The 26,462-nt window shown below is 39.4% G+C and overlaps 1 protein-coding gene across 2 annotated transcripts in view; it reads right to left on the bottom strand.

The window, feature by feature from the left end:
- gfra4a (GDNF family receptor alpha 4a) overlaps window positions 1-26,462 on the bottom strand; it is a 308,249-nt gene that overhangs the window by 79,488 nt on the left and 202,299 nt on the right. For both annotated transcript variants that reach the window (XM_047346216.1, XM_047346218.1), the window contains exon 2: window positions 966-1,247. In XM_047346216.1, the coding sequence (XP_047202172.1) occupies window positions 966-1,247 (282 nt within the window). The remainder of the gene's footprint in view (window positions 1-965; window positions 1,248-26,462) is intronic.

Genomic DNA, 26,462 nt, shown 5'->3' with positions numbered 1-26,462 from the left:
TCATAAAGACTGGAATAATGTTTGGAGGAGTAAAGGCTTTTAAACCTTGGAACCCCACACCAACTTTTAAACATTGTGCTGGAAGCATAATGCTGAGGGTCTGTTGCACAAAGTAGATAGAATAATTAAGATAGAGCACGTAGAGCACTATTTTCATATCTGCTTTAATCTGATGGTGAAAAATTGGGTCAAGTTTATGTGTCCCAGTAGAACAATTGCCACGTACCTTGCCAGAAAAGCAAGAAATATAAATGAGCTTCAACAATTTATATATATATATATATATATATATATATATAAATATATAAATATATATATATTCAGGAGGTGAGCTATGAAGATTCAATAATTTATTTTAATCTGGGTGGAAATAATTTCATATTAGTTCTTGCTAAAAGTGAACTGGTACAACTGATACAACATTTGTGCATATGGTGAGTAAACCAGAACCATACAATGTGTCTGCTGCATACATACACCATTGCAGTGAGAATATTGGCTGATGTACAGCTCAAAGACTTGTTTCATCTCTGCATCTCGGTGTTGTGATTTGCATTTGACTTCCACAAAACACACAATGCTGTCATCCTTGTGACTCTGCTGTACTTGTTTTCACATGTGCTGAAAGTAAAATTGCCTGCTAAATACCTTAGTTTGAATGTCAGCATATGACAAATAATGGGCTTCAGTGACGATCAGAGAAGAGCTTTGGAAATAAGCACAAAAGTGATCAAATATAAGTGTGTAGGCGGAATAAAAGGAATCATAGCTCCAGTTTTACCTATTTTTGACATAATAATAACTCTTTTTACTTCAACCTAGAATCTGCTGTTGAGCTGTGTGGAGGCGGGTGCCTTATTTCTGTGCAATGGCCAGCACACACACATTAATCCCAATAAAAAGCTGTTTCTGCTCTCGCCCACCGCTCAACCATACATTTTCTGTGTGCTCATTGCTAATCTCACCATGCAGCACAGACTGGTGAAGACTCCAGTATATGCTCAGGCAGTTCTTCTCTCTTTTCATCCCTCGTTTACATTGGCAGCCATGCAGAGGGGTGGACAACAGCGCCGTCATGGCGTTCTCACACTGGTTTCGAGCCCCAGGCCCCAGTTTCATGCTACCATCTCCCGCCACGCACTGCCTGAGGGTACGCAATCGTGGGCTGCAGCTGTCATCGCTGGAGCAGGTGTCTCCAGCACGCAGACAGTCCCTCGTGTCTGCAGAGAGAACCGCATGTGGAACTCCTGTAAGACAAAACAGAGGACAAGTTAGAGCCACAGGGACCCAAACAACAGGAGCAAATTAAGACAGGTAATTATTTAAGTGCTAAAAACAAAACTATGTCTTGCAATTTAATCTCAATATAAATCCAGCTATTTTGTGAAGGCCTCAGAGGTTCAATAAGAGGGTCGTTAGGCCTTGCAAGTTTCCAAAAGAGCAAAATGCATTTGGTTGGCTGTAGTTGGTTTGACAAATCAGGCACTCTGAGATCCCTCAGCAGTAGCACTGTGAGGATCATGTTCTTTGATTTCTCCAGTGCATTTAATACAATCCAACCTGATTTGCTTTGTCAGAAACTCCAGAAGACTCAGGTGGAGGCCTCAACAATCTCCTGGATCAAAGACTGCCTGACAAATAGATCACAGTTTGTGAGACTGAAGGGTTGTGAGTCTAACCAGGTAGTCAGCAGCACAGGAGCACCACAGGGGACTGTACTCTCACCATTCCTTTTCACTCTGTACACCTCAGACTTCCAGTACAAGACAGACTCGTGTCATCTGCAGAAATACTCGGATGATTCTGCAGTCGTGGGGTGGATCAGAGATGGACAAGAAGCTGAGTATAGGAAGGTGGTGGACCGCTTTGTGGCATGGTGTGGAAACAATCATCTCATTTTGAAGGTGACTAAAACAAAGGAGATGATTGTAGATTTTAAGAGAAACAGGAATAAGTCAAAAACTATTTCCATCATGGGAGAAGAAGTGGAGGTGGTGGAGGAGTATAAATACCTCGGTGTTCACCTAGACAACAGACTAGAGTGGAGATGCAACTGTGAAGCCATCTACAAGAAGGGACATAGCAGACTGTATTTCTTGAGGAAGCTTAGGTCCTTTGGTGTTTGCAGCAAGATGCTGCATATCTTCTATAAGTCTGTTGTGGAGAATGTGATCTCTTCTACCATCTTCTGCTGGGGAAGCAGCATCAGAGCCAAGGACTTAAAAAAGCTCAACAAGCTGATAAAGAAGGCTGGCTCTGTTCTGGGGACTCCTCTGGAACCTCTGGAGATCATTGTGGAAAGACGGATTCTTCATAAAATGAAGAACATTATGGAGAACCCTGAGCATCCTCTTCATGAGACTTCATGTCCTACAACAACAGAGTGTCTTCAGTCAGAGGCTTCTTCAGATCTGCTGTAAGACGGAGCGCTACAGGAGATCCTTCCTGCCCACAGCCATCAGCATCTACAACGACTCTTTGAGGAAACCTTCATAATATGAGCTATAATAACATTTAATTTCCCTTTGGGATTAATAAAGTGTTTTTGAATTAAATTGAATTGAATTGTTAGATGTGTGACCACTAGTGTTTCAGTTGTGTAACAAAGATCCGCTGAAGCCAGTCTGTTAATGTGAAGTTCAAGGCTTTCCAAAACCTGTAAAGACTGTAAAAATGTCTAGTCTGTCCCCAACTTTAGAGCAAACAGTATCTTGAAGACCAAGGACCACAGCAGGCCGGTCATTTAGGAAGTTGTGTATACATTTAAAGTGGGGTTATGTTAGAAAACTTTATGCCAAACGTCTTACAAAGCACTCTTCAAACCATAATCCAAACATTGAAACACTGCTAATCTACCAAGACATCGGCAAACTGAGAGGCTAGGCAAGAAGAACATTCATCAAAGAAGTAGCCAAGAGATCCATGGTAACCATAAAACTGTAAGAACTCCTTCACGTATTTATTTGCAACATAGTAAACATGTGGAAGAAGGTGCTTTTCAAAGTAAAATTGTGCAAGACAGCATCATGATGTGGAAATGCTTTTTTTTCAGCAGAGAAACAGAAGCTGCTCAGAGCAGATGCCATAATAGATTGCAGCCAAATACAGGTAAATCCTGGAAAAAAACTCTGTTAGAGACTGCAACAAAATTGAGATCGGGTTTGAGGTTCATCTTCCAGCAGCACAACGACCCTAAGCATACAGCCACAGCTACAATGTAATTGCAAAGCATGTTCATGTGGGAGACTAACCCAGTCAAAGTCTAGACCAAACTCTAATTGGGAATCTTTGATAGGACTTTCTCCAACATTCTTCTCTTCTTCTTTGTCTCTCCATTCAGTCTAAATGAGCTTTAGAAATTCTGTAAAGAGGAACTGGCAAAAATGTCAGTCTCTAGATAAGCAAGGCTGGCAAAGACATACCACAAAAAAATGTGATGTGACCAAATTTGAACATGTTCTGGGAGAATAAATTCTTTTGCAAGGCACTGAATTTACAGGTGTGAGCTTGTGGCTAATTAGAAGTTACGCTGCAGCATAACTGATTCAGTCAGTTTGATGTCTCAGAAGCTCAGTAAGAAGACAATTTTGGCAGGGAATGCTTTTTTTGTTTTAAAAAAGTGCAAAGGTCATCAGGGGAATAATTTTCTCTCCACATGTGTGAGAGTATTCACAGACTAATGAATCTTCCCTGTAATTAGTAAACTTAATACATCTGGCAAAAAATTGTTCTTAAAGTAATTTAAACCAAACCAGTTTGTGTCATTCATTATTTTAGCTTTGTTAAAATAACACATTGGATTTCTGAATTGGATTACAGTTTACAACTCAGTCAGTTGTGATCAAACACAGTTACTGTTACATCTCATCGCTGCATTCAAGCAATTAAATCTCCATTAATATAAACAGAAAGAGAAACGGGGAGGGTGCTCTAATATACACAAATTACTACAGTTGTCACATGAAATATATCTGACAGCACTGACCAGAATCTGATGAAACTTGGAGGGAGGGAAATAACCTGCCAACAATACATCCTGACATTCTTAAAATTACACTGTAATGTTTGAGCTCCAGCCTAAACAAGGTGTCTTGTTTGTTTTCGAGTGGCCAGGGAGAAGGTCGCATCATAGCACATTCATTATCGTCTAATTTTCAGTCGGGGTTTCGAGACTGGGTCTGCCTGCCGTGGCTTGGTGCCTGGGTTCCTGGCTGGTCCAGCAGACGTCTGGGTGCATGGCTGCTGGTGGTGGGCTTGCTTCGTTTGACTGGCTTGGCATCTCCCTGCTTTCCTCCACCTAGGGGGGTGACTGCTCTGTTGGAAGTCCACCCTGGTGTCTTTGGGGAACTCTGAGGGGTCTGCGGGCCTCGGTCGGCACTGTCATGGTGTGGGCACAGTCGGGACGAGAGGGAGCCATTTGGGGAGCTGACCCCGAGGGGGATTTATACCAGCGCCCCTCCTCCCTAACATATGCAACACCACACATTAGTAGGGTCTTGATGTGTGGGTCGAGTGACAATGCAGGAATGGGGGAAGCACCATGCACTGCCCCCCTCAGCTAAGTTTGGCCTCAACCTGCACCTCAGGATGGGTGGTGGGCTCTGTGCCTCGCGTCTCAACTTGTGTGGCATATGGTTACCCTGGAGTGACGCCCTGTGTATGTTTTCCTGGGGCTGCTTTGCTTTCCAGAGCTCCGTCTTCCTGTCCTTTGCTGCTCTTGGGTGCTGTGTGTTGTAGGCCTTCTACCGTTAATGTCACTCTAACAACTGTGCAACTCTAGGTGACAAACTCATTCACATACATCTGCTCAAAGAAAAACACACCTATTTCTACACATATGATCACCCACCCACACAAACTTACACACAACCGACCCATTGACACGGAAAAATCCAAATGGTTAAAGGTCATGCAAACACAGGTTACTATCACATCAATGTGGCTTGCCTACAACGTGCTGGATCCAGTCATGATTTATTAAAGTTAATATTGCAATTAGATCAGATTTCGTCTTGAGATATCCTGTTCGTAGAGCAAATCTGCCCAGGCACATGTAGGCATTTAGCTTTGCTATATGGTATGCGAAGATGGGACACGTGAAAAAAAAATCATCCAATTTTAGGAGGCACACACAAATTATATGTTTGTTTATTTTCAGATATTCAACATCTCCCACTCTTACAAATACTGTTTTTTTCATTCATCTTTAAATCTAATCTGAGAAAAACAGCACCCTGTAATCAGATTTTATTTTGCCTTTGAACAATTTGTGTAAGCCAAGATGATGACGTCATGGCCTTCTAAACGTCTGACAGGTTAACTCACATACGACATGATGGTTTATGGGTGTTCCTGGAGGGACTGGGGCACTTCCCAAAATACCTGGCATCATAAGGAAATAACATTATGTGGAAACACTGAAACAAGTCATCAGCCAAGAAGTTAGAGTTTCAGTGCAAAATGATCTACCAAATGGAAAATAAACCTAAGCATATGGCCAAACTAGTTACAAAGTGGCTTAAGCACATCAAAGTCAATGTTTCGGAGGGGCCATCACAAATCCCCTGTGAGCAGATTTGAAATGGTTATGTGCGAACAAGTCTTCCTACATCATGACACAGTTACAACAGTTCTGTCAAGAGGAATGGGCCAAGTTAAACAAAATTTTTTCTGGCATTTCGCAAATACAACTGAAATTAGATGATTTTAACTGACATAAAACAGAAAACATTTTGTCTGATTTATTGTCAGATAGTGAGGAAAAAAGCTAATGTGTCTTTTTATACAGAGCATGTAAATATCTGGTTTCGACCATATCTAGGCTGTAGCTGGAATCCACGGCTCAAAGAATCTTTGGTGGAGTTGCTGTGTGCCTCATTCCATTCATGCTCAGCATCACGTGGTGCAGGGCAGCCCCTGTAAAATGAGATAAAAAACCCTAACAAGATTTGGAAACAAGCACTATGTCATAATGTGGTTTGCGGGTGGATCAAAGTGCAGACAAGAGCTCGGCAGGATCATCTTTGTAATTCAAAGATTTATTTACAAGGTCAAAAAACGTAGCAAAATCACTGCAGGTTTCCCAAGGCAAGGCGTGGCAAAAAACAAAGCATAATCATGGACGAGAACGAGGTGTGACGAACACAAGGAACCAGCGATGAACAAAGACACAAAGCCATCTTATATGCTGTGAGATAACAAAGGCAGATAATCAACAGAACAGGGAACAGGTGTGACAAGGAGGCAGGGAGGCAGAAGGAACAAACAGGTGAAAGTAACTAATAAACAATAAACAGAAACACAGACCAAGCAAACCTATAGACAAAGATAAATAATCAAATGGGGAATAAGAAAACTAGAATAATCATGACTAAAGTAAACAGAGAAACTAGAGGGGACATAGGAACAACAATAACAACCAAAGAACAAACAAAGAACCCATAAAGAAAACCTGAATACAAAAGTAAACAAACCTAACCACACTGACTGAAATAACTGGAAAGGAAACAGAAAATAAACCAGTAAACAAGAATAGTGCAAAGGAACAAATAATAAAACACAATTAAACACAAAGATACTAAAGAGAAATAAAACTAGAGAATCCAGGGAAGACCAAGAACTATAATAATTACAATAATAATAATAATAAACCATACCATGTAATAATAAAACAACCATAAAAGAACTTAAGAAGAAAACACTAGGAGGCGGAAAAGGGAGAAAAGAAAACATGATACAAAAACCGAAATAGAAACATCTAAGCAAAAGGTAAACAAACACAAAGCCACAAACAGAGTCCACAAATGTCACTCCGTGACACACTAAGCAAGCCATATTCCAATAACAGATGGAATATAACAATTATGTTTCTCTATCACTTTAAATCCATCCATCCATCCATTTTCTATACCAGCTTCTTCCATACAAGGTCATAAGGGAGCTGGTGCCTGGTTCTCCAACGGTCTATGGGCGAGAGGTGGGGTACACCCTGGACAGGTCCCCAGTCCATCAGAGGGCAATACAGAGAAACACAGGACAAACAAACATGCACACACCCATTCACACCTAAGGCTAATTTAGAGAGCCCAATGAACCTAACAATCATGTTATTGGATTGTGGGAGGAAGCCAGAACACCATGAGAGAAGCCATGCATGCATGGGAGAACATGCAAACTCCATGCAGAAAGACCCCTGGCCAGGAGTAGAACACAAGGACCTTCTTGCTGCAAGGCAACAGTGCTACCACGCTACCAGTGTGCAGCCACTTAAAATCCCAAGAAAATAAACTAAAGTTAGTATATGTTAAGTGACAAAATGTAAAAATGTTCACGGTGTGTGATGAACAACAACATAAGTCTTGTTTGGGGCACTCGGTAAAATTATAGATTGATTTTTGTGGAAGGTTTATAGTTTATTAATGGCAGACAGCTCTTTTTGTATTAATCTGATTGGAATTGTTGAAACTTTGAAGGTAAAATATATGAAATAAATATATATATACAGGTCCTTCTCAAAATATTAGCATATTGTGATAAAGTTAATTATTTTCCATAATGTAATGATGAAAATTTAACATTCATATATTTTAGATTCATTGCACACTAACTGAAATATTTCAGGTCTTTTATTGTCTTAATACGGATGATTTTGGCATACAGCTCATGAAAACCCAAAATTCCTATCTCACAAAATTAGCATATCATTAAAAGGGTCTCTAAACGAGCTATGAACCTAATCATCTGAATCAACGAGTTAACTCTAAACACCTGCAAAAGATTCCTGAGGCCTTTAAAACTCCCAGCCTGGTTCATCACTCAAAACCCCAATCATGGGTAAGACTGCCGACCTGACTGCTGTCCAGAAGGCCACTATTGACACCCTCAAGCAAGAGGGTAAGACACAGAAAGAAATTTCTCAACGAATGGGCTGTTCCCAGAGTGCTGTATCAAGGCACCTCAGTGGGACATCTGTGGGAAGGAAAAAGTGTGGCAGAAAACGCTGCACAACGAGAAGAGGTGACCAGACCCTGAGGAAGATTGTGGAGAAGGGCCGATTCCAGACCTTGGGGGACCTGCGGAAGCAGTGGACTGAGTCTGGAGTAGAAACATCCAGAGCCACCGTGCACAGGCGTGTGCAGGAAATGGGCTACAGCTATCAGGAGATTTTGGAGCACTTCATGCTTCCATCTTCTGAAAAGCTTTATGGATATGAAGATTTCATTTTTCAGCACGACCTGGCACCTGCTCACAGTGCCAAAACCACTGGTAAATGGTTTACTGACCATGGTATTACTGTGCTCAATTGGCCCGCCAACTCTCCTGACCTGAACCCCATAGAGAATCTGTGGGATATTGTGAAGAGAACGTTGAGAGACTCAAGACCCAACACTCTGGATGAGCTAAAGGCCGCTATCGAAGCATCCTGGGCCTCCATAAGACCTCAGCAGTGCCACAGGCTGATTGCCTCCATGCCACGCCGCATTGAAGCAGTCATTTCTGCCAAAGGATTCCTGACCAAGTATTGAGTGCATAACTGTACATGATTATTTGAAGGTTGACGTTTTTTGTATTAAAGACACTTTTCTTTTATTGGTCGGATGAAATATGCTAATTTTGTAAGATAGGAATTTTGGGTTTTCATGAGCTGTATGCCAAAATCATCTGTATTAAGACAATAAAAGACCTGAAATATTTCAGTTAGTGTGCAATGAATCTAAAATATATGAATGTTAAATTTTCATCATTACATTATGGAAAATAATTAACTTTATCACAATATGCTAATATTTTGAGAAGGACCTGTATATATATACATATATAAGTAAAAAAGCTGGAGCTGAGGAAATTAAAATCCTCTTTGCCTTTTACAAGGCAACAACGACTGATTTGTTGAAATGTCAGGTGCTGATAGTTGGTAAGATATAATTAGCACAGAAATGACAAAATTCATATCCACTTTCCAATGCCAAAACACTCATTCTGCTATTGACTATTGTTTGGTGTCTTGTTGGATTGGATGATTAAAGTTTGAAGAAAAAGCACATATTAGAAACATTTTATACACTTAAAAATGGCATCAGTGGTGCGTGGGAGAACCATACAACACCATAACAGCCTAACTTCCTGTTTCCTGAAACTTCCTGCTTATGCTGGCCACAAGCTTGGTCACACATTGCTGTGGGATGGCATTCCATTTCTCAACCAGCATGTGGTTGTGTGTTGGTCGTAGCCCAAACAGCACATTTATGCTGATCCTATATGTCTTTAATTGGACTGAGGTCAGGCCATTCCAATTTTTCCAATTTCTTGAGGTAATCTGTGACAAAGCTGCTCTGTGGGGGCGGACACTCACATCTTGGAGGATGGAGTTATGTGTCTAAAAGTGGACAAATGGGTTTGCTATACTATTTGTAGAATCTGATCTCGATATTTATCTGCATTAGGAGTTTTTCCAATGAAGGCAACCGTTGTTTTCCTACTGAGGGAGATGTCGTACCACACCATCACACTCTCTTCACCAAAAGCTGTTTGGGATTGATCTACCATTAGCTGTTAAGGATAAGATAGTCTTGACTGCCTTTAATCGTCTCTAGTTCACTTAAATTGATCAAGTTAATAGCAGAATAGGCTGTTTGACGTTGGCAGAGAGAATTTGGCAGGTTTCATGGCCAAACCCTGTAACCACAACTCTGCTGCTCTACCCCCAAATGTATTGTCCTTACAAATGTGGCATCATTTAGAGAGAAACAAATACGTTTTCTATCTGTTAGGGATTTATTACTAAGGATCATTGTTACAGAAAATAAATAATCAAACCAACAAAACAATTCCCTTACTTTTTATGCTTAGTTTATACTGTAAGCTGTTGCTGGCTGTGCTTGGAGAAAAACTTGTTACCTGCCCAGCAAGAGATCTCAACCTATCCAGGCAGTCACCTAAATAAAAGTGCGGCTGTCAATAAAACTCCTGACAGACAACGAAGTAAGATGCTTGTGGTGAGACTTATTTGTATGTTTGTGGATGCTGCTGAGAGAAAGCATCTGCCATTCTTTTGTAGAGCTCATCTTTGGTGAGCTGTTGACAGGAAGTACTGATAGCGGTCCTTCCCTCCCCAAGCCTACCAACTGCACCTTTAGCAGCTAATTTTTTATGCAAAGTAAAAGAAATGGAAAGAAACTTCGAAGTGCCATAATGTCATTCATTTGCCATGCAAATCAGCACCACTGGTGAGTTAACAGCTTAAAAACCTGTTTCATGTCATGATACGTTCCTTATTTTGAAAACAAACCTCCATAAATGCAGATTCTATATTCTTTTGTTGTTTATTTTCTCTTGTGCAAGTACGTTGAACTGCAGGTGGGAAAATATATGTGGGTGGTATGTGTTGGTGTTCTCATGCTGAAGGTAGAGCTGAGAGAGGTTCCTCAAAGCAAGATATGGCTTCAGTCATTTTCAAGCGAAAGGGAAAAAAAGACAAATCGCATTATATTTGCAGTGTGGAGAGGTTTGATATTTGTACGGGAAATTAAGAAGCACTTCAGATTGCATGAGATAAGCTGTTTGCCTAGAAACAGAGCTGCAGCACACCGGCAGTTCAAAGACAGACAGTCAAAACCAATTAGAAGAAATCAGTTGCCTTGTCATTCAAATTTGTTCCATCCTATATGATCATACTGCAGTAAATAATTTGGTTTTAGCTTTCACTTTCTCAGCTTTTCTATTTCTTCAGCACACCATCAAATCATCCTTTTTTCTCCTCTCATCTTCACCTGCTGAAAACACTCCTGGGATAGTTAAAGGAGCAGACTTTGAAAGGAGAAAAGTTTTAAAGAGAAAAAATAAAAACACCCATGTTTATTTTTTTAAACCAAAATTCAATGTGTGTTCAGCTACTCTCTACAGCTGAGTCATTCTGGACGCTGACTGACAACTTAGTGGGTAATGAATTATAAATATGGGAGATATAAAATCAATTCACATAAGCAATTCAGGAGCTAACTTTGTTATAAGAATTGTCTTAAGCAGAGATTCCCAAAGAGTTATTGGCAGCATAAACTATCAATGGGCTACTTACTGTTTTCAGGGTATACTAACTTTTAAAAGATTATGGGTTCAAAACCACTTACATTTTCCTTTCTAAACTTCTTTAAATAAGATGCTTGAGTGACCAGAGTTTTCTCTTAGTAATTTTAGCATAGATGAGGACCAAGTTCCCCCTCCGCCACTTGTTGCTTTGCACTACTGCTTTCTACAGCACTTTTCTCTACAGCATTTACAAGTTCTGAATTTGAGACAAAACTATTAATGGTAATTGGCTCAAAGTTCATCTTGTCTTAGCTTGTCATAGCCTTTATTCCATCCCATATAGCCCTTTGTTCATTACTGTGAAACTTATCCTCTATCTCACTTTTATATTGCATTGTTGCCCTATTAATTTCACGTCTGACTTTTTTTCTTTAGCTTCTAACTTGTCCTTATCATTACCATGAAGAAAAACCTAATTTTTCCTATGAAGCACAAGGTCTGTTGTTTGGGAACACTTTGACCTGTTTGGTGAGGATAAAGGTTTTATTTAGATGAAGAATATAAGATGATATCACCTAGGTCTTCTCATCAAGATCAGAAAAGTCTTTAAAAACATTCCATTCTGTGCACTCAAGGACTCCCTTACTACAGACTTGTAGGTGCCTTTTAGCATTAGTCAACAGCCCTTGTTACATCTGGTGGGGCGAGAGATGTACTGTAAACGTTATTCAGTGTTTTTAAGTTGCTTTGATTAGAAACACCAGGAATGAAACAATGAGCAACAGGAGAATGTGACTGGAGCTTATGTGCAACATTTTCTATAACTGTTACAGCAATTTTTACTTAGGACTTGGGATGGATGCATACCACAGTAAAAAATATTTAAGGAAATTTACAGGGGAGGTAGAAGGGGCACCGGCAGCATCTCTACGCTGCAGTACACACGGTCTCTCTGAAAGGGATGTGTCTGCACCACCGTTGATTGACATAGAGGCAGACTCTATGGCAGACTCTTGGGATTTCCCAGAATTGACAGGGCGTCTGTCGATACTTTTAGTGAAAGCCATGACACACAACTTCTCTGAATTTCTCACAGATGAGTAATGCTGGTTTGGATCTCGTCCATCTTTTTTCGTAAAGCAGCATCATGTGAAGGGGTATGTGGTGGAGTGACAGTCGCTTTAATCTCTGTCTGATGCCATCTTGTCTTCTCTGTTTCCACACTTTATATTTTTTGTCAAGCCATGTAAGCTTATTAAAGTTCTCCTGAAACTTGAGGATCTCAGCAATTGACTGATCCACTGTGCCTGAGTCCACATGTGTATGTGACTGTTGCTGATCCCTCAGATTCAGTAAAAATCCTCAAGAATCCTGAATCCTGTCCGTGTGCATGTAGTGTGGTTCAAACACAATCTGAGCCAAGACAAAGTCCATGCAAAAACTTTCTCTTTTCTCTTTTAAAAACTGTAAAATACATTAGTTTATGCTTTATTATTTTTGTTTTAATTTTTTAAAAATATTGCAACAACCCAAAACTGGGTCATATTTACTTAAGGTTATCAACCTTGAGGTTATCCAATTTAAGCATTTCTAGCCTTTATAAGACCATATGCCAACATACATATTTGACAGCAGGAGTACACAGACTTCGTTAAAACCTTGGTCAAGTCCTGGACAATGACCAGCTGGTTCAAGCAAACCATGTGTAACAGCCACCAGGTCGAATAAACTACACCACTGAGATGTGCAAATTGTTACTGAGTGAAAAAAAAGTCAAATTGTGTCAATTTTTTATTCAAAAGAGCCGTTTGAAATGAAATCAAAGGAAGCACAGGGACGTGAGAAATTATTTGAAAGGAAACTATATATATTCCATCCCATGTTGAGACATCAAGACATGTCTGCAATTCCTTGAGAGGATCACCAAAGTCTTGAAAAACCTTTCAAGACTTTGGTGAGCTTCACAAGGAGTGGACTGAGGCTGGAGTCAGCGCATCAAGAGCTACTACGCACAGACAAATCCTACATATGGGTAACAAATGTCGCATTCCTCATATCAACCCGCTCCTCAACCAGACACAGGAGAAAAAACCCGGACAGTTGCTCAGTTGTCCAAAGTCCTCTTTTAAAACAAAAGTAATGTTTGAATTTCATTTGGAAATCAAGATTCCAGAGTCTGGAGGAAGAGTGGAAAGGAACAGAATCCATGTTGCTTGAAGTCCAGTGTAAAGTTTCCATAGTCAGTGATGGTTTGGGGTGCCATGCCATCTGCTGGTGTTGGTCCACTGTGTTTTCTCAAGTCCATAGTCAATTTAACCATGTATCAAAAATGTTTAAGGCACTTCATATTTCTTTCTGCTCTCAAGGTTTATGGAGATGTTGATTTCAATTTCCAGCAGGTCTTGGCACCTGCCCACACTGCCAAAGGTACCAAAAGCTGAATCAATGACCGTGGTGTTACCATGGAAAATCTAGCGAGCCAACAGTGCATATAAGATGAAGGCTGCTATCAAGACAACCTGGGCTTACATTACATCTCAGAAGAACCACAGGCTGATTACCAGCATGCTATGCCACATTGATGCAGTAATTCATGCAAAAGGAGGCCCAACCAAGTATTCAGTGCATAGAAATGAACAAACTTTTCAGGAGCCTTACATTTCTGTCTAAGTTACTTATATATATTGATCTCATGTGATATTCTAGATTTAGGAGCCATAAAATGTTGTTGTATCATCTGTAAGCCATAATCATCCAAACTACAAGTCAAAATGCTGGAAACATTTTACTCAATGTGTAAGGAATCTATATAATATTTCATTCTCTGAAATGAGTGACAAAAAATATTTAACTTTTTCACAATATTCTGCTTTTAGATGTAGACACTACTGCTAGGCATTGTAGTTGTGATATGACTAGTGATACCTAGGTGGGATATGACTAGTTATACTCTAGGAGGATTGGTGAAACTTTGACAGGAATACCATGGGATCACACTTTTGTTACTGTATGTTGCAGCTCCCTATTAGCTCCCTGCACATCCCTGAACACGTTTCAAACTACAATGACTCACTGCGTCTGCTGGGGCTTCTTCTGCTCTGTGTTTTTTTAATGTTACAGTTGAAAGTCTTTCCAACCTTGGAGGAAAAAATATAAAAAGTATCACTCTTCACATGAGTGCACTCACACACACAGCACAAATCAGTGGAAAAAAACATGCTTGTACTTAGGCAAACATTTGGATTTAGTTTGTCTAAAAAGGTCTTGGAAGAGGAATTGGTCCTCAGAATAACCCATGAGGGATGTTATTATCTGCATTAATGATTCAGCAAAACACGATGAAATTTTGCTGGACGCTTAGGGGGGGATCTACTAAGATCTAAATAAGGAGCGCTAAATTGCTTGTGCCAGTAGCTGTCACCATGGAGAGTTTGGACACATTCAAGCACATTCACAGATAGACCACTAGTGGTGCTCAAGCACCTGCACTTTTGCCCCAGATTAGAAAAGTGCTCTTTTTTCCCCCAGCCCAATTTGTTTCTTCATTCATCAATAATTAAAAGTAAAAATGACCCTCTCTGCGATCAATTCCCCCCAAGAGTGTCTTGATATTTGATGGGCATATATTTGAGTGCAATGGCCCTACACTGACCCATGGCCACACAAGCTCCCCCATTGCCCCTCTTTCCTCCTACTCCACTTTGCTGTCATGCAGTGTGGATTGCATGGCCAAACGGCTGGAGTCCCACACTTCTGCTCTGACCCACATGAGACAGATAGGCAGACAGGTAAGTGTTTCTGGAATCCCAAAAGGGGCATTGAAAGGGAGATTGAAGGAACTAAAAATCACTTGTGTACATGAGACAGTTTTGTCCCTTTACAGGCTCCATAATTGTTTCATGTCGTCTGGTGGCTGTAAATATTTAGTTTTGTTTGTTTTAAAACATACCACAAAATTTAAGTTCAGTCACTGTTTTTCATTTTGGTTTAATTGCATAAAGAATTTAAATAAAAAGCAAACTTCCAATGGCTCATGAGAAATGGCTTTGAATCGGATTGACCAATATCCGCAGTCTTGCTCCATTAATCTGTCCCAAGCAGACATCTTTTTTTTCCCCATGTTCATGGCATTATTATGCTGTGGAAAATGCGGCATAAAACTATAATCTGTGGCACCTTTTCTGGGCTATATAGAAGCACTCCTCCAGTGTAATCCAGACAACATTGTTGTGCCATTAAGTAGCGGTGTGCTAGAATTATCCAGACACAAGAAAATGCAGCTTTAAAATGATTTTTTTCCATAGAAGATATTGCATTGCTTCTATTTGTGACTTGTTCCAAATCAGTCTTTAAAAAATGAATTGCTGGATAGATATGTATCTGCTATTTTTTTTATTTCTGACAGTCTAAATATGCTGACATGCGCACAGAAGGTTCTCTCTGTTCATTGTACCTATGCCTCCTCGCCACAATAAAGCTGTGCCAGTTTGCACCTGCCTTTCAAACGTACTGAAAATGGAATCAAAAACAGCGACCCAATCCAATCCGTTTTATGTTTGATAAATCACATTGACTGATCACAAATGATTACATTTGCATATCCTCCTCCTCCCAGTATTTTGCAGATTCTGATAATCAGCTTATGTTCTGCATATACATAAAGATGAACCCACTAAATGGATTACGCCTGCAATTTTGCTCGTTAGACAGACACAATGCACCCGGTGCCGGGCAGTCTTACTGCTGGTTCAGCGGTGAACCCGGTTAGTAGATAACTTTGTGCTATGAAGGTGCATGTTTTTATACACGCACATTTAGTAGATCAGGCCATTAATCTCTTCCTTTCTCCCCCTTAGTGACTCACTCAATATTTGCTCCATAATAAGCACAATTATCTCATCTGGATTTTTTTTTTTTTTTTTAAGAACAGAAACTGTGTAATAGTGTGAACCATTTTCTTAGAATGTTTTACAGAAAGACATGATCCTATGACGCTTTTCTCCTAAGCTCCCTGCTTGCTTGCATTCTTTTACTCCTCACTTTTTATCTCTTAGCCAAAATTACGGAAATATTGGACTAAAACAACTTCTTACCAACGACTCCCAAGGATTATTATTATTATTTTTATTTTTTAAAGGACTTTGATGTTTTTATAATCGAACTCGAAAGCAGGACAAGTTGACGTCAGCTAATGGGCACAAAATGCCTCCCTTCACCACAGAGGACTTCGACAAACTTTTACAGAAAATGGCTGTTTTGGAGATGAAAATCCATCGACTAGAAGTGAATGTGGAGGTGAATATGGGGTACAGCGATGATTCAACTCTGCCTGTGATCCCAAACAGTGACAGCCAGCTCAACAACTCAGCCGGCAATCAGAACACTGAGAATAAACCTACCGGCAGACCCCCCTGGTATGTTTTAGGGGCATGCCCAAAAAATCAAGGTGGACGACTCACTGGAACATCTCAGCAATTAAATAAATTAGAATAACCAGAATTACAGAGAAATGCCCCCGTTTCCCCTGGGAAAAGGAGACTTCGACAGCGAGCTGCTGTCACAACAACTGATAGGAGTGAGACAGCTGGAAATAATGAAATTCCCCCCAAAACAGATTTGCTCCACTACAGAATGATAACCAGGAAAATTATCCATCTTCTGAGAACAATTAAAGGTTTGAGAACAAACTTCACTCTAAACAGTCTTCTCCTAAATTGCCAGAGAAAAAATACCCCACCAGACCAAGAACCCTAATAGTGGGCAACACAGCTGTGGATGAGATTAAAAACTTCTGCAACAAGAAAAACACAGAAGTTATGATTGGTACCAGTAACGTGGTCTCTGATATCTCAGAGAATATTCTTGCAATCACAGAAAAGCGCCCGTCTCTAGAAAACCTTATTATGCACTGTGGAGCCATGGATGACGTGGCTAAGAAAAAATCAGAAAGACTGAAGGAGGATTTCACTCGTCTTCTGAATATTGTTGGAGGTCTCAATATCAAGGTGTTTCTCAGCGGACCCTTTGCACCGATTTCTGTGGAGATGAGGTTTTTTCCAGACTTCTGATGATTAATAAGTGGTTGAAAAAAACATGTGCACCCACACCTGTGAACTTCATCGACAATTCTAATATTTTTTGGGGAAAAAGACAACTCTTCAAGCAAGATGGTTTCTGTTTGAACAAGCCAGGAGCCAGACGTCTCACATCTAATCTCTTCTATTCAGTAAATAATCAGCCAGCAGCTTCGACTTTCAGCAGAGAACATGGAGTATCAACAACAATGATAACGCTGCCTCCAACAGCTCCAGCAGAAACAATCAGCCAGTTGGCTGAGAATGAGAGGTCATCACAAAAGGTCCCCCCGTCGAAATCCACAGGTGAAGTGGACCCCCCCATTATACCCCTATCCCCCCAGACCCTGACCCAGACCCCACAGAACTCTCCCATCTCCCCACTGAGCCCACTTTTTGCTTTACTGGATTCTGATAACATGAAAGGAGCTCTTAAAATCGGGACCCAAATGGCTCTGACATCTTCTCCATTCAACACCCCCCGTGGCCGAGGCCCTGCTACTGAACCAACATCTTCCAAATGCCGCAGACCTCCACCACCTCCTAATCTATCTCCTCCTAATCAGGACCTTCAAATCACTTCTCTGTGATACAGTCTGGGCCCCAGTGGTAACTCTATCAGAAATGAGCATGTCCAGGAAAAACTTGGGCCCCTAATAGGAGATAGTTGTAAAATCTCTGTGCTTATATGTGACAGAAAGAGCAAAGCCAAAAGGATAAGAGACAGTAATAAACAATCAAAAAAAGCCATAAACTGTCAGGTACAACCAGACACAGATTTAATATCAACAACTTAGTCATATAAACTGGCTTTACTGAACATTAGATCTCTGTCAGGAAAATAATTTTTAATCAATGACTTCATTACTGACCACGATCTTGATGTTATGTTTTTAACAGAAACATGGTTATATGAATTTAATAAAGCTCCCATTCTGATAGAAGCGACGCCTCCGAACTACAAATTTCTTTGTGAGAGCAGACAACAAAGAAAAGGTGGAGGGGTGGCCACTTTGTTTAAAGATTTATTAGAGTGTAAAAAAGTATTTCTGGGCAAATTTGACTCTTTTGAATATTTGGCTCTCCAGGTAAAGAGCCCAGTCCGAACCATGTTCTTGAATATTTACAGACCTCCTAAGTCCAAAACAAACTTTATCAGTGATTTTAATGAGCTTTTATCTGTGATATGTGTTGATTATGACTGTTTAATTATTGTGGGAGACTTCAATATTCACATGGACAATCTATGTGACACTCTTAGAAATTTTGGTTTGACTCAACATGTTAAACAGCAAATGCACAAACAGGGACATATTTTGGACTGGATCATCACTAAGGGTCTAAACATTTCCAAGGTGTCTGTAACTGATGTTGCCCTATCTGACCACTTTTCTGTTATTTTTGAAAGCATCATCTGCAATGACTCAATTTGCCAAAGATACATGATAAGAAAACGCATCTTTAAGGACGGTGCTGCCTAAACTTTTAACCAGATTTACTCTTCTACCTCCACTTTGCCCGGTAACACTGTAGATGAGCTGGTAGATAACTTTCATTCTAAAATCTCGAACATCATTGATTCAATTGCTCCAATTAAAGCGAAAGTCGTTTCTGGGAAGAAAATGTCTCCATGGAAAAGTGCTCCACCAGTCAGAAGTGAAAAAAAGGAGTGTCGAAAAGCTGAACGCAGGTGGCGAAAGACTGGACTCCAGGTTCACTATATTATCTATAAAGAGAGACTATACAGATATAACCTACAACTGAAAAATGCAAAGAAATCTTTCTTTTCTGAGATCATCAGCAAAAACATTAACAATGCTCGTGCATTATTTGCCACGGTAGACAGGTTAACAAACCCTCCTGTAACTGTAGCATCTGAACTCCACTTTACCAGGGCCTGCAACGAATTTGCTAAATTCTTTACTGAAAAAACCCAAAAGATCAGAGGGGCAGTTAGCACATCCACATCAACTTCAGTACCAATGTTGTCTCCAACAAGAACTGATTTTGACAAAATTTCCCAATTTCACCAAATAAACTACAAAAACTTAGAAGAAATCGTACAGCAACTAAGCTCTTCTTCCTGCTGTCTCGATCTTTTACCCACAGCTTTCCTTAAGAAAGCTTTGCCTGTAATAACATCTGATTCAACACAAATAATAAACACGTCCCTTTTGTCAGGTGTTTTCCCCCAGGCCCTAAAAACAGCAATTATCAAACTTCTATTGAAAAAGAGCAACTTGAACAAGCTGCTACTACAGAACTACAGGCCTATATCAAACCTCCCCTTCATCAGTAAGATTATTGAAAAAGCTGTGTTTCAGCAGTTAAACAACTTCCTAACAATGACCAACTGCTTTGATGTCTTCCAGTCAGGCTTCCATGCTCACCACAGTACAGAGACTGCTCTTGTCAAGGTGTTCAATGACATCCATATAAATGCAGACTGTGGAAGAACCACAGTGCTGGTATTATTGGACCTTAGTGCAGCATTCGACACTGTTGATCACTCCATTTTATTAGAGCGCCTGGAAAACTGGGTCGGCCTTTCTGATACACCACTCAACTGGTCTAAATCCTACTTGAAGGACAGGGACTTTTTTGTGTCAGTAGGTAACTTTACATTAGAGAACACAAAAATCACATGTGGCGTTCCCCAAGGGTCCATCTTAGGGCCCCTCCTATTCAATATCTTCATGCTCCCCCTAACTCAGATTTTAATAAACAACAACGTGAGTTATCATAACTATGCAGACGACACACAGCTATACGTTACAATGTCACCAGGTGACCATGAACCCATTTAAGCACTGGGTAAATGCTTAGAAGAAATCAATGCATGGATGGGCCTAAATTTTCTTCAGCTGAATCAAAACAAAACTGAAGTAATAATCTTTGGACCAAAGGAAGAGCATTTAAAAGTTAGCACACAGCTTCAGTTAATACAGCTAGAAACCACCAGTCAGGCTCAAAACCTGGGTGTAGTGATGGACTCAGACCTGAACCTTCAGAGGCACATAAAGGTAGTAACTAAGTCGGCCTTCTATCACCTAAAGAACATCTCCAGGATTAAAGGACTAATGTCTCAGCAGGACCTTGAAAAACTAATTCATGCGTTCATCTTTAGTAGAATTGATTACTGCAACGGTGTCTTCACAGGTCTGCCTAAAAAGTCGATCAGACAGCTGCAGTTGATCCAGAACGCTGCTGCCCACGTCTTCACTAGAACTAAGAAAGTGGAGCACATCACCCCGGTTCTAAAGTCCCTACACTGGCTCCCTGTAGCTCAGAGAATAGAGTTTAAAATACTTCTGTTAGTCTATAAATCACTGAATGGCTTAGCACCAAAATACATTACAGACTTGTTGTCAGTGTATCAACCACCCAGACTTCTCAGGTCTTCTGGCTCAAATCTACTCTGCATACCCAGAACCAGAACCAAACATGGTTCTGGTTCTGGGTATGCAGAGTAGATTTGAGCCGCTTTTGAGCAGCTTTTAGTTCTTATGCTCCACTAATCTGGAATAAATTGCCAGAAAACTGTAAAAGCGCCGAAACCCTAAGTTGCTTTAAATCAAGATTAAAAACTTATTTGTTTACAGTGGCCTTTGACTGTGCTATCTAGGCATGATTAGTTGCGTTTTCAGTCCAATTGTCCTTTCATTTTCTTGTCCATCATTCTATTCTATTCTATTCTCTTTATTTTGTTTTATTTTATTTTACTTTTTTAAATTACCTCTGTTTGATTTTATCATTTGATTTGTTTTTCTGTGTCTGTATCGGTGTTATTTGCTTTGTGATTGTATTGTAATTGTATGTACAGCGCTTTGAGTGTCTCGTTGCTGAAAGGTGCTATATAAATAAACTTACCTTACCTTACCTATGAGCATGGACATGAGGGGACAATATATTTTCACTCTTTTTTTCTGAGTTGTAGATATTTGGATAGTATGGAAAGGAATTGTTTTTTTGTTGAAGTGAGATTAAAAGATTATGTCTACTAAAATGAAAAGCAAAAGCTAAAAAATATTAATTAGTGGCCCTATAAGCATCATGATATTATGGCCAATTTTAACAATTATAATTCCATTACATGGCTTACACAAACTCACAATGGGCGTAAATGTCATGTTAATATTTTAAATTCTTTAAATGATGCCTTTTGGCCATTCCTTTTCCAGGGTGAAATAATTATTTGTTATTACTTTATTCATCTCATTATCTCATTTACAAGGGTGACCTGAACAAAAATACCACTAAAATACATCACACATAAAATGTCACAAATAATAAATCTAATAATTATAATAATCAATGGTCACCAAAATATAAATAAAAAGAAAGAGTCTGATAAAATGTTAAACAGTGTAGTTAAGTACTTAATCACTCAAAGATTTGCATTCAGATCTTTGACTATTTAAAATGTTCGAATTTGTTTAAGTTCACTCAGAGAAACAAATGTAGCTCACCCTGGAGCTGATTCCATTTATAAGGGGCGAAGTAGTTATTTGCTTTTTCCTCAACTCAGTGTGAGCCTTTGGAATCATTAATAAGAACAGAACATACATACCTTTTACAGCATACAACTTTAATGTATTTCAAAAACAAGACCTAGGTGCGAAAGTTTGAATTTATTTTGGAGTTTCTCTGATCCATGGAGCGTTATTCAAACAAAATAATGCTAGAAGCTGGCTGATGGGAGTAAACAGTATAAGTTCAAGGAGCAACTCTCTAAGAGGCAATTAACCACATTTTAGCTGGAATGTATGTACATCTTTAAGTCTACATTTGTAATTTAGAACACGTGTAGATTTGAGGAAAACCAACAGTATTCTCAGACACATTTGATTAATCTGGAAATGCAATAATCTGAGTATTTTCAACTTTTAGGTATTTCACCTGGAGGGTTGTGTTGTTTTTGGTATTACAATAAACATTTAAAATATAAAGGTCTAAAACAACTCAGTAACTGAATACTATCTGTTAAAGCTCCCAGACAGTGCTGGGTTTTGATTAAAAGCACTAAAAGAATAAATCAATGGGCAATTTTACAAACAGCTGGTAGTGTGCAAAGTTGATAGCAATAATATTGTCTCCTGAGTATCTGTATTAGCCAAAACCTACAGTGTTGTTTCCAAATACCAAAGCATAATTATATAAAGAATTATGAAAATAATATTTTTCATGGTTTAAAAAACTGAAGTGGATTTATTATTCACAATAACACCACATACCCAGGCTGTATACTTCTGTTTTGCATTTCAATAGCTATACGACTGTTGACCCATAGACTTTCAATCATCATATGTCACAAACATAACCAAGCTGAAAAATAATTTGTTAAACAATATTCAAGGGCTTGTATGATATACAGTGCAAACTTGTATTTAGCCCTATTTACTTAGATACCACTGCAACCAATTGACCTTAGAAGTCTTTAGAAGTCAGCAATTGAATCAGCCTGTAATCTAATCTCAGTATGAGTCTAGCTGCCTCTTTGTGTAAACTCAGCATCATGATGACCAAAGAACAGAGTAGGCAGGTCAAAGATAAAGCTGAGCAGATATTTAAGATAGGGTAAGGTCATAAAACAATATCCTACATTTTCTCTAGAAGCACTGCTCAATGCACCATCTAAATAATGGAAAGAGTATGGTATAACTGCAAAAATCTAACCAGACCTGGTTGGCCTAATCAGTGCAGCAGCCAAGAGGCCTATGGTTACTCTGGAGGGACTGCAGAGACCCACATGTGAAACATGGTGGTTGCAGCATGATGCTGTGGGGGTACCTTTCTACAAGAAGGACAAGGAGGCTTGTGCAGAAAGCACTGGAGGATTATTCAACTGCTTTTATTGGGCCCTGATAGGACTGAATAGGGGTCCCATTAATGATTTGCATGGAGCTGGACAGTCAAATTGTGCCACTGCTCACTAAAGTGAGACATCCTAATAAACATAATACTCAATAGTTCCGCCATAGGCATGCCAGGGCACATCAGGATACCAGCCCCCTCACCTGATCCGAACTCACAATCCAACTTGCTTGCATGTCTAAGAAAGTACCTATGTATCAGACCATTCATTATGCAAGTGGAGTTTCTTAGAGAATCCTTGAGCCATTGTTATCTACATACACATCTGGGTCCTATGATTGACCCGAATGCCTAACCAGACTTTAAGAAAAACCTTAAACAGTTTTATAGGTAGGAGTTGCTCAGGTAAACATAAATCCCCTAGTCATGTTTAAATTGTCTCTGATACTGTGTTCAAGCGTCCAGTGTCCTTGAAATGCTGACACATTTCAAATTACTTTGAGCTTTGTTTGCAGAGCAAGCAACAGCTAACAAGCTCAGTAATAATTCACAAAGGAAACATCAAATCTTTCAGTTTGAAGAAAGATTTATTGAAATATTTCCAATATCAAAAGGTGATGCAATCCAACACCAAATCCTCCCTTTTAACTTTTGAAAGAACCTTGTTCTCCTTCTTTTATCTGAGGTATTTTGTTAGTGTGTTTATTAAAAAAGAACATTTGAGAGCATGGAGGTGTGCCAAGGTTGTTTCTCTCATTTGCTGCTCTGTTAGATGCATCTTCAGCCATTTATACAGCATTGTAAATGCTGATGACTTATAGCTAGAACCCAGCTATAAATGGAAAGGAGAGGACAAGAAACGTGGTTGCAAGCCTTTACAAACAGTTGTACTTCACATACCTTTACGCCTATTAACCTTGATAACTCTTTAAAGATATGCCGGGTTAAGCATTTAAAACCCACAAAGCCTATGAGGTTAAAAAAGGGACATATAATTAAAAAAATAAGTATAACGAGTGTGTTCAACAAAAGGAAATTAAGTTTAAACTAAAAGTTACAGGGAATATAAGGAAAGCAGTGGGTCTAAATGACAACCATTCAAAAACAACATACACTATGTTGGACAATGGGTGAGCGCCTTTACTGGTCATCCAAAAAAATAAAATAAATCTCCAACTGCAAGTTGTTAGTCAAAAATGGTTGATCAGCTGCGAGAGAGAAGAAACCTCACAATACAATGCTGCCCAGGTGTTTCTTCCAAAATAGAAATGTTAGGTTTTTCAGAATCCAGTTTTTATTTCCAAGAATCTTAATTACGTCTCTAGCACCAATCAAGGCTAAACAGAAGAGTACACTTAACAACAAAATTGTCCACTGCAGGGATACAAATAAGAACATCATGCGTTGAAGTATTTCTGTGTGACTGCTTTTTTATTCTTTTGATACCTGCTAAAAATCATTATTACAAATAAAGGGAAAATAAAATAATGTACAAGTTATGTTGTCAATAAAATGAGTCCACTTTTCTCAGTGTAACATGAAGATCAAGGAACACACAACAGATTGGCCAGTCTGTTTTTATTAAGTATTGATCTAGTCAAGGCTGTAATATCCTCTTTCCATGTATTCTACTTTGGACCTAATTTGTTAATAAAGGGCTTTCTTGTGTGGTTTCAGTGGAAAAGGATTATGGCATTATTGTGACTAATATGGTTTAAAAGATACACTTCAAAATAATTTAATCTATGGTTAGGTCTAATGTATGAAATAAAAAAAAATCTATATCTACAACAGCTTTATTACACTGTTATAAGCTAGACCATTTAAGGAACTATGGCTAAAAAGTATATATTTTTAGTAAGTGTTTAAAATGTAAAATTAACATCGTACAAGAATATGAGATTAGAAATAACTATTGCTACTTGTAAATGGACTGACTAACTGTGTGGTTCCAGGTCAGTTTGACAAGCACACCAGCACAAAACTTTTGAGATCTATTGAATTGGATTAGCATGAATGAGATTTATCCAGCCATGAAAAGTCTTCTGTCTTACAGTATGGTCACAGGGCTCATTAGAGAGCATAACTGGCGGCACTCTGAACTATGTCCACCCTGCCAACTGCACCCTGCTGCACTATGCCAGCATGCAAAAGCAGGGTGTTTTACAAGATGACATTCTCACCACATAACAACTGGTTGTCAACAAGAAATGCTTTCATCCTTTGCTATGGTTAAACATTTCCTGTAATTAGTTGTACTGATGTGCTACTAAGATGATAAAAAGCTAAAGAGTGGTTCACATTTGGTCTCAGAGGGTTGAGATGACCAGGGACAAAAAATGGGCTTGGCAGTGGTTCTAGATCATCATGTTGGAAGAAAAAGGCACTAAAAATGTCATCAACCTGTGTGTGAAATGCTCCGCTGGAAAAGGCAGGACTTGGGAGAGGATGTTATTTTGAATTAGATATTTGTCACATGTGCCAGGAAATCCATGGACTTGACAGAAGAGCTCAGAGTCAGTCCAGATGTAATTGTTGCCAATTTTCTCAGACAGCAATTGGGAGAAACAAGACTATTTGTTTCATCTGTTCCTGAGTGCTCTCAATGCTGACCTTTAAAATCCTCACTCTTATTTGAGCATGACCCTGCAGTCTTAACTTTTGATTGTTTGTATGCTCGTAGAATTGAATGGTAGTTAAAGGTAAAACACACTTGTATTAATTCTGCTTTTATAGAGTAAATACTGTTGAAACATTAATATTAGTGTTTAAACAAAAACATAAAGGTCCTTCTCAAAAAATTTGCATATTGTGATAAAGTTCATTATTTTCCATAATGTCATGATGAAAATTTAACATTCATATATTTTAGATTCATTGCACACTAACTGAAATATTGCAGGTCTTTTATTGTCTTAATACAGATGATTTTGGCATACAGCTCATGAAAACCCAAAATTCCTACCAGTGGACTGAGTCTGGAGTAGAAACATCCAGAGCCACCATGCACAGGCGTGTGCAGGAAATGGGCTACAGGTGCCGCATTCCCCAGTCCTGGGCTACAGAGAAGCAGCACTGGACTGTTGCTCAGTGGTCCAAAGTACTTTTTTCGGATGAAAGCAAATTCTGCATGTCATTCGGAAATCAAGGTGCCAGAGTCTGGAGGAAGACTGGGGAGAAGGAAATGCCAAAATGCCAGAAGTCCAGTGTCAAGTACCCACAGTCAATGATGGTCTGGGGTGCCGTGTCAGCTGCTGGTGTTGGTCCACTGTGTTTTATCAAGGGCAGGGTCAATGCAGCTAGCTATCAGGAGAATTTGGAGCACTTCATGCTTCCATCTGCTGAAAAGCTTTATGGAGATGAAGATTTCATTTTTCAGCACGACCTGGCACCTGCTCACAGTGCCAAAACCACTGGTAAATGGTTTACTGACCATGGTATCATTGTGCTCAATTGGCCTGCCAACTCTCCTGACCTGAACCCCATAGAGAATCTGTGGGATATTGTGAAGAGAACGTTGAGAGACTCAAGACCCAACACTCTGGATGA

The sequence above is a fragment of the Girardinichthys multiradiatus genome, chromosome 19, assembly GCF_021462225.1.
Source record: "Girardinichthys multiradiatus isolate DD_20200921_A chromosome 19, DD_fGirMul_XY1, whole genome shotgun sequence".
NCBI classification, from domain to species: Eukaryota; Metazoa; Chordata; class Actinopteri; order Cyprinodontiformes; family Goodeidae; genus Girardinichthys; species Girardinichthys multiradiatus.
This window is presented reverse-complemented; position numbering and strand designations above follow the sequence as displayed.